General features: G+C 35.3%; 1 protein-coding gene across 1 annotated transcript in view; it reads left to right on the plus strand.

Moving 5' to 3' along the window:
* Positions 1-9655, plus strand: part of LOC104624046 (transcription initiation factor TFIID subunit 4-like) — a gene marked incomplete at its 5' end in the record, with an annotated part of 34373 nt that overhangs the window by 11834 nt on the left and 12884 nt on the right. The window contains 2 exons of the mRNA XM_010291307.1: positions 4323-4428; positions 8723-8837. Coding sequence (XP_010289609.1) covers positions 4323-4428; positions 8723-8837 — 221 coding nt within the window. The remainder of the gene's footprint in view (positions 1-4322; positions 4429-8722; positions 8838-9655) is intronic.

Here is a 9655-nt window from a genome sequence, read left to right on the forward strand (position 1 = left end):
ACTTCTATACATTTTATGTGCTTTGGCTGAATTCTTTCTCAGTCTGTTTTTGTTGGTCATTTGTGTGGTTAATTATTGGTTTGTGTTCACATCTGTAATCTGTTGTTTGTCCTGCAATAACATACACGGTAGAAGATGCACACTTGTCATGGTATGATCATCACCTTTGGCTTGAGATTAGGACCAGAGAACAATATTACTTTATTCTCATGTAGGTATTGAATCTAACCTTTTTGAAGAAGGGCCTTAAGAAAAATTAGAATTTCAGCTGTCACCACTTTGTTATTCTGGTTGTCAGTAGTGTGACTGTCAAATACCCTTTTTTCACCTTCATAAGTCTGCTTGTTTTGTGGAAGCACCTTTGTATAAGCATCCCTTTTTACAGATGGGAAAATAAAGGGAACTTCAGAAATGGACAGAGTAGTAGTCTGGAGCATCCGGGAAGTGAGAGAAGGAATTTGTGTGGAGGAGCAGACAAATGACGAATCAAAGTGAGTGTGACTAGTAGAGTGGAAAGATGACAGTTAAGAGGAGAAATGGGAAGAAGAAATGAAAGAGGGAGAATACTTTCTATTGTGAGAAATGTGCATCTTGTTTTATAGAAAACTGTTATTTTATAGAAAAAAATTCAGGTAACTTTTCATGTACTGCACTTGGAGAAGCAATGCCATGACTTTCCTGCTTCAGTGTGTTCCTTGAAGAGCTCCAAAGTGCAGCAGCCTGGGAGATGACTCTGCAACTTTTGACTGATAGATTGAAGAGGAATAAGCTGGTATATGACAGTACTTGCTGTCTTGGCACTGTCTTGATCATAATTTTATTTGATAATTTTACTGTTTTCCAAACTCATTCTCAAATCCAGGCAATGGCTAAATCACATTAAATTCTTTCTATTTTCTTTGTTGTTATTGTTCTGCTGTTGTGCTTGCTGTCTTTAGTGGTGGACGTAATGAAAATGGCTTCCCTTCTTTTTAATGGAGATGGAATGATGAACAGTTTCTGTAAACTTTGAAGACTTTTATATTCTATCTTGTTACATTTTCTGACTCTGGACTTCTAAAAGGTCATTGATACTATGATTATGGATGTAGTGGTAAAAGGTTGGAAAGGACTTCTGGAGATGTCTAGTCCAACCTCCTGCTTACATGTTGGCATGTTGCCCAGCACCTTGACCAGTCACGTTTTGAGTACCTTAAAGATAGAGATTACACAGCATCTCTGGGCAACCTGTTCCAGTGCTTGCCCACCCTCATGGTAAATTTTTTTCCCCTTGTATTAAATTGAAATTTTCCATATTCCAACTTGTGCCCATTGTGTCACATCCTTCTGCTCTGCGCCTTTGAGACAGTTTGTCTCTGTCTTCTCTATGTCTTCCCATTAGGTGGTTGCAGGCAACAATAAGATCTCCCCTTTGCTGAAGGCTGAAGTAATGCCTCTGATAACCTCAGTGTATTAAAACATCTACTTCTGTATCTTCTATATCAGTCTGGGTTAGTAAGTTGGTGCTTAAGAACTGATCATTTGGGATTCAGTGTCAGTTCAGCATGTGAATAGATAACAGTAGATGGTGTACACTCATTGTGTGTATTTTTAGGCTGTGAGAAATACGAAATTATTTGATTAAGTTAATAATCTTCCAGACTAGCTTGCTAGTACCTTGTTCATTGTCTACACTTTTCAGGCCAAGTTAAGGACATAATAGTAATACTTATGCTGTTGGGAAAATAGGAAAGAGGATTATAACAGTTTATTGAATTAATTGATGAAGGGTGGTTTAGATTGTTTTATAAATTTTAATGCAGGTTCAGTTACCTCTGATTCATCAGTTTTTACTATGTCCCTTGTTTGCCTGCAAAGAAGGTTACACATTGTGTTTCAGAAACAAATTGCTCGTATTAATTCTTTAATCACTTCCAGATCTGAAGATTGCATCTGTGTTGAAATGTATCTTAAAACCATACAGAAACTGGAATTTAAGTGAGTGTAAAATGTTGCTCTGATTTCAGGTGCAGTTGTTCCTTTTGGTTTAGAGAGTACGTGCTTGTTGCTGATCAGTTTCTGTATGGAATTTAAGATGATGATTTTGATCTGATCTCTTGGAAAAGTTTATTTCTCAATCGTTTTCTACACTTTCAGCACTTTTATGTATGTTGAAGTCCTAATACAGTACTTGTTAAAGGATTTTTTTAAAATGTATTTGATAATAAAGAAAATATTACCATTATTTATGTCATCTTAAATGGTCAAATACCGTCCTATCTTTAATGGTGTTAGTAGCTCATTTTTTTGGGCATTCACATTAAAATATTAATCAGGTGAAAAAGAACTTGATTCTGAACTGTAGAAGTTGCTTCCTTCACAGATAAAAAAATTTAATTGCAGACTATTACTGTAATACCAGATAGTAATTCTATCCACAGGTCACACAGTCTCCTTTTTGGCCTGGCTTCTGGCCAGTTAAGGTATGGCTGCTTTTTTTCACTATCCTCTGAAAACTCATCCAATAAATTACTCTGAAAGTGGAAACGTTTTCCTTCTTTTTTCATACTACTGTGGTCTTTTTCTGTGGGCTCTTATGTCTCCTTACTTATTAAAATACACATATACATGTGTCCTGTGCATCAATATGCAGTCACATTCAACTTTTTTCCTCATTTTCACTTATCACCTCTATTTCTTTCCTGTTTTTAAGCATGGTAGCTACTTTATTCTTTCCCCTATGAATGTCAGTATTTACTTACTGCCTGTCTTGACCAAGTAAATTTACATCCATTTGCTCCATTTCTGTGGTTAGTACAAATGCTCCATTTTCCTTCAGTGTCCATAATTGAAGCTGAATCCTTAATGGTTTTTTTTCCCTTTTCTCCTTCTGCAAGGTAGCTATTGCTAATACTTCTACATCCATAGGTTTATTATGACTTTTCAACTTCTAATATTTTAGGATGAGCAGAATGCAATTTCGTAACTTCAAAATGGCCCTGTTGTTTTTTCTCCAGACTATGTTACAGATCTTGTTCTCTCATTACTCTGTCTTGTTTGTAGTTTTCACCTCTCCTCCTTCCAATTTGGGAGCCCTGGTTCCTGCTGTTGGGACAATTTCCTATTTATTCTGTAGCCTCTTCATTCTCTTAATTTTAAGTCTCCTTTGGAAATATTGTTTCTCCTTTCCTTTTTTCCATAGTGTACTTTGAATTCAGAGAATTGGCCATTCATTATACAGCTAAATAATATCGGTTTAGATTAACTTGGTAAGAATAATGCTGACTGTGCTGAATAAAGATGCAGTGGTTCCCTTTTGCTTCATGTAGCGATGTGTTGCGTGGCGTATTGTCTTCTAGGAGGGAATACGGATGGCATCCTGTGGGTGTGCGACTGAGACGTGTAATTCAGAAACAGCAGATGCATTATGCAACAGGGGTAACATATTTGTGACTGTGAAGAGCACATGACTTCTGAAGTTGTCATGCCTTGAGTTGTGGTTGTAATCTTATTCACAGCTATTTGCCTGTGTTTTGTTTTCAAAGTTTGTTCATGGATTTTTTTCCCAGCTGTGCAGCATCCACACATCTTCTTGAATCTTCTCTTCATTATATCTGTGCCTACTTTGTCCCTGATTTCATGAACATACATTTTGTTGTTGCTTAGACATGGGCCTTGCAGGTTGTTTTTGTTTGTTTTTTTTTTTAATTTGTTTTGTTTATAGGTAAAATACTAAGTTTCTAACCCAGTTTCAGTTTTGGGTAAGGACTTCAGAACTTGGCTTAGCAGTAAGTGAAACATTGAGAATATCCAATTAACTTTTAGAAGATGAATAGTATATGATCACCACAAAACACTGTTTTCTTTCTTGTGTCTTGTGTGTATCTGACTTTGGAATCCATAATATTTTAGAATTTACTTTTAGTTGATATTTTCTTTAAAAAGCATAGTGAAAGGCCTATGGTTGTAGGTGGATACCATTAAAGTTATTGCAGCATTTTCTTCTACAAAAATGCTTTACTTCCTTGCAAAAATTCTGAAGACAAATGTCTAAACTTTAATATTTACCTTACTACTTTGAAATACATTTTTGATGAAGGTTGTGACATATGACATTTATGTCTAATATAATTTGATTTTTTTTTTTTAAAGCATAACAGGAAAATAGGTATATACACACACACACAACCACATGCATTACATGAATATGACTTTTGTCACTAGCTGGTTATGCTTTTAGAGAGCCACATGCTTATATTAGTAATTACAGGTATTAGTATATATACGTTGTGTGTGTTTGTGTATAAGGAGTATAATATAAGTATACTTTTTTTTAATAATAGCAGATTATCCAGTCAACATCTGCTCAAACTGTGAAACGAAACCCTGCTTGCCAGACTACCCAGATTAGGATGCCAGTGGTAATAACTCAGACCATTAGACCACAAGGTATGGGTTTAAATGTTTTAGTGAGATTGTTACCTTTGTATGAATTTCATTGTAATTACAAACTAATAGCATGGGAAAAACTTACAGTGTTGACATTGGCAGGCTTGACATTTTTTTTTACTTCATACTGGCTGAGGAGTGCATGTTCTTATTATGCAGTTTCAAGGTATTTCAGACCAACACAGTGAAATGTTTTGAAACAACCTTAGGTCTAAACTCTCACGTGCTTAGCTCCTTACTCAGCAGTTTTTCATGGAAAGTTCTGAAAGAAATCAGGAACTTGACTCTTACTGTCCTAAGCTCTCACTCTGGGCCATGAAAGAAATTCTTCATTTTTTCCTGAAGCCTAGAGGATGCCTCAGTTTAATCATCCTACTTTTACTCCTGAAGCAGAACATGATAGTCACTGTCTCTGCAGCTCCAGAGCTCAAGGTAGGAGTCCTAGAGAAATTTCTCAACCCACATGCCTTTTTTTTTTTTTTTTTTTTCTTTTCTGCCAGTATGTTTACTCTTTGAGGTCAGAGACTGACTGCAGCAACCTGACATGCCATGATTAGCCAGGGGAGCAAGAGGTGTGGTTTGTACACAACTTCCTCATCTGTCTGTGCACAGATGGATTAATGGCTGACTGATACATCCCACTTTTTAAGAGGGTTCTTGAAGCCTTCTTACTTTCTAATAAATATCCATTTGTTTCTTTCCACCACAAGACCTGCTAGGCTCTGTTTTTACTTTTCCTGATTATGTGTGAGAGTATTATCTTGGATGTGGGCATTTAGATGATTGAGGGTTTGTAATGGAATACAGAGCTTGTCATCTTTAGGTATTGGATCAAAAATCAAACTAGCTCAAATGCACATAAAAGCTATTACTGACGTTATTGCTTTGTCTTTTCTGTTCTTGGGAAAAGAAAGTATCAAAAACCCCAATGATCACAGTTAATAGTAGTTGCTGTTCTACTTGCTCTGTTCTCTTCAGAGAATCCAAAGTTTGAATGGACATGGAGACCATGCTGTCACTATAATCCTGTAGGCTGTTTTTACAAGTTAGGAAGAAATGCATTTACTTCTGAAAGGTATATATTTGATAGCACTGATACTCGTGTCCTGAGTTTATTAATGAACAGGGAAGGTATTTGGGACCTTATAGCATGAGCTTTCACTTCCGACTCGTGTCTGAGAGTGAAGGCTGATTTCATTTCTTTGCTTGTTCAGTCTTTAAGTTGTGAATGTCAAGTGTGCCAAGAATTTGCAGGATGGTGGCATCTCTCTTTTAAACAATGGATTCAGAATATGATTTTATTCATGATAGCTATTGATCAGCCAATGAAATGCAACTTAACTGGCAATTTGGCTTAAAGAAGACAATGGTTCATAAAGGCCTATTCACGCAAAGCCCTGCTTTCAGGTGAGCTTTTTCCTATTTACAAGCTTGTTCAAGCCCACCTTTATATTTTTTTAATTACACAAAGCAAAAAGAGTAGAAATTTAGAAAACATCCCATTGTAAAACTGCTCATCCTGCAGCCCATGTCTAGGTAAAACTCTGCCTGTGTGCTTGCAGCTCTAAGAAATTATGCTATGGCATACTGTCAGATACCAGTTTATTTTGATCTTGATATGTTGTTCAAACTTTCTACTGTAAACACCAGTATAATATTTTATACTGACCCAGGTATTCCTGTAGAAGGAGGTAAGATACTGAAATATATGGAAAATTACAGTCGTATAATTTTGTGGAGTGTGACTTTTTAAGGATAGTTATACCAGAACTGAGGTGACTTCCACAGAATGGTGCATTTTCCTTCTCAGATAGGAGTGAATCTCCTGGTGTAATGTGTCTTTACATTAATATTAATGCACCCATGTGAACAGACTGTAATGCCTTTTAAAACAGTAGTATAGATAACATTGGCAGGATGTAAGTACTTACATTAATAAAATTACTTCCACAACAGGGGAAGTAACACTATAGTTAGAGCATGAAAAATTCACACTCCTTTATCAAAGAACTTAGCAGTATAATAATTAGGTGAATTGCATCTTATGGGTGGGGGAATTGAGCCAAAGAATAAAATCATTAGCCAGAGTATTCATTGCAGCTATTTAACCTGTGCAGAAATACAACTAGGAATTTATAAGGTCCTAAATTTGGGGCATTCAAATTTCTCTAGATCATGCTACTTAAAATTTGAAACAAGGACTCAGCGGTGATGAAAGACTCTGTATGTCATTACCAATCCTGTGAAATATCTAGGCCCACAAGTGATTTTAATTTTCAAAATATGCCCTGCCTCATAATATAAATTGATGTTTTAGCCATATTTTGTGTCTAACTGTTTAATCATGCACAGTTGTGATTTAAAACAGAAAACTTGTATGTCATCCCAAAACTTACATTTACTTTGCCAGATCCATTTGAGTAAAATTACATATACATGGGGTGAAAGAAAGTGAGACTAAATTTTTCCATGTGCACTGTAGACATACTGTTTTCCTGAGGCAGAGAAGTTAATTACTCTCTTGCTTTACCTTTTTGTTTGGGGGTTTTTGTTTTTGTTTTTTGTTATCAAAAGTTATCATCTGTAGAAAACAAACCATTGATAGTAGTTCTAAAGGAATATAATATTACATATACATTCTGGAGGAGTGCCACTGTTACCTTAATTTTGCCATTGCAACAATTTTCAAGGTTAACACACTTCTAATCTCCTAGATGTTAATTGTAGAAAGCAGAGATCTGCTCATTTTTATTATTGTATTATTTCTTTCCTTCTAGTTCACTTACTAGAAAATTTTTCCATCAGTTCATCTGAAATAGATAAGTGAATTGTCTGGTCCATGAACTAATGCTATCTCTGACATCTCATGGACCTTGAATATTCTGATGACAAAATATTTTTGTTCCCCAGGCTTGGAGCCTGAAGTCCTAAATCTTGTTTTCTAGTTACTAATGTTGAGAGTCACCAGAACAGTTTACAACAGTTTGTTTATACAGATTGAAGAACTGAACAAATGCTGTCAAATTAGTTTCACTTTAAGATCATATGTTGAAGTTGGTGAAAACTTCAAAATAAAATAAAAGTAATGCTGGACTCAGTCAAAGCTAGCACATTTGTTTTAGCAAAGAAGTGTTCTTAAACGGATTTGTTGGGGTAGTTGTGTTTCAGGTTTTTATAATACAGGAAAGAAAATAATGTGACTCTACTAAGGTTCATGCCATGCTATTTATATGCAATTGAGTCAGACGTGCAGGAATAACTTCCATGTACTTCAAGTCTCAAATGGTATGTGTATGTAATGCTCGACAAAATTGAGTGATATACAATAAAAAGGTGAAACCTTTTTAACTCAAGTAGACATATGAATTAATTATTTTGACATGCCAAAACACAGGTGGCATTAAAGGAAACACAATATATAACCGAAGTAAATGTGTTTAAGCAGTAAAGGAGGGCTCACTCCAAAAGCTTCATTTGTCAATGCTTTTTCAGTTGCATACTGATACAAGTTGATAATGATTATACAGGTCTGTTGATTTACTAACTGGTAACATAAATTTGTAATTATTTTCTGTTAGATTTTTCCAAATGTCAGAGAGGAATTAATATCCATTTTTAATTTACTGTCACAAGAAGCTGAATGTCTACCACACTTCAGCTCATTTACAAAGCCCAGTTTTACTTCTACATGTAGACCTGTAAAGTCTAGATACAGATATGAATTACTTTTAAATCATTGTTTTCAAAATGAGAAAGTAAAAGACAACCTTTATGAGGGGGGATTATGTCAAACTTTAGTGTTTTTTCTTTTACATACAATACAAAGCATTTTAAAATAGTTAAAATAATGTTTTCAACTCTGAAAATACATGTTTTTCATTGCAACAGAGAACAATGACTATATGAAATAATGTAAAAGGCATAGTTAATACATCGAGTGTCTGTGACAAAGCATCTGTATTTCAAATTCTGCTTCTTCATTGTGTGCAGATAATCTAGAAAAGCGGTTTACTGACAATTGCCAACACACTTATAGCTTGTATATATATTATAACCAGTTATGGCCAATAATTTTCAGTTTTGGAATCTGCAGTATTCTGTAAATATTGAACAAACTGTAACGTTAATATAAAATTTGTATATTAAATTGTTCTTCTTCAGCAGTGCAATCTTTAAAAATAATAACTTCCTTTGTTTGCAATTTACAGACAGTTAAATTTAGTTCCTGGACAGAAGGTTCTTTGATGTAAATTGTCTAAGACAGCTCATAATAACATTGCTTGGTGTTTTTCAGGCACAGTAGGGAAGGCACCAACAATACAAGCCAGCAAAAGTCCTGGGGGCTTTGGTGTTCAGGTCTCTGCAAATCAGAAAAACAAGCTGAATGACCCTGGAGGTGGTTCTTTCAGGTAAAAAAAAAAAAAAAAATGCAGGGGGGTGGTTGGGGGGGTCTTAAATATAACATAGAATTTAGAATTGGTGTAACACCAGAGGGCAGTGTTTTACAATAATTCCTGCTTTTTCTTACTGTGATTGGGTGACAATTTTCTTACTTAGTTCTATTTTAAAAAAGGGGAGGGGGTCATGACATGTCTTGAGGGTTTTTCTCTAAATGCACTTTTTAATGTTTAGTAAAGCCTTCAATTCTGTGGATTTTAATAAAACCTCTGGTAAATGGAATTATGTGTATGAAGTTTTAACTAAATACATGGTTGGTTTAATGTATCGGATTCTAACATTCATATGGAACGTATGTTGCTGAGAAGATACTAATTGTCATGACAAGGCATCCTGTCGATGGGCTTCTGCAGCTAAGCTGTAGCTATCCCCTCATCAGTGTAGGGGAAATAGAATTTAGAATTGGTGTAACACCAGAGGGCAGTGTTTTACAATAATTCCTGCTTTTTCTTACTGTGATTGGGTGACAATTTTCTTACTTAGTTCTATTTTAAAAAAGGGGAGGGGGTCATGACATGTCTTGAGGGTTTTTCTCTAAATGCACTTTTTAATGTTTAGTAAAGCCTTCAATTCTGTGGATTTTAATAAAACCTCTGGTAAATGGAATTATGTGTATGAAGTTTTAACTAAATACATGGTTGGTTTAATGTATCGGATTCTAACATTCATATGGAACGTATGTTGCTGAGAAGATACTAATTGTCATGACAAGGCATCCTGTCGATGGGCTTCTGCAGCTAAGCTGTAGCTATCCCCTCATCAGTGTAGG

This window comes from Phaethon lepturus, unplaced genomic scaffold, assembly GCF_000687285.1.
Source record: "Phaethon lepturus isolate BGI_N335 unplaced genomic scaffold, ASM68728v1 scaffold18167, whole genome shotgun sequence".
NCBI lineage: Eukaryota > Metazoa > Chordata > Aves > Phaethontiformes > Phaethontidae > Phaethon > Phaethon lepturus.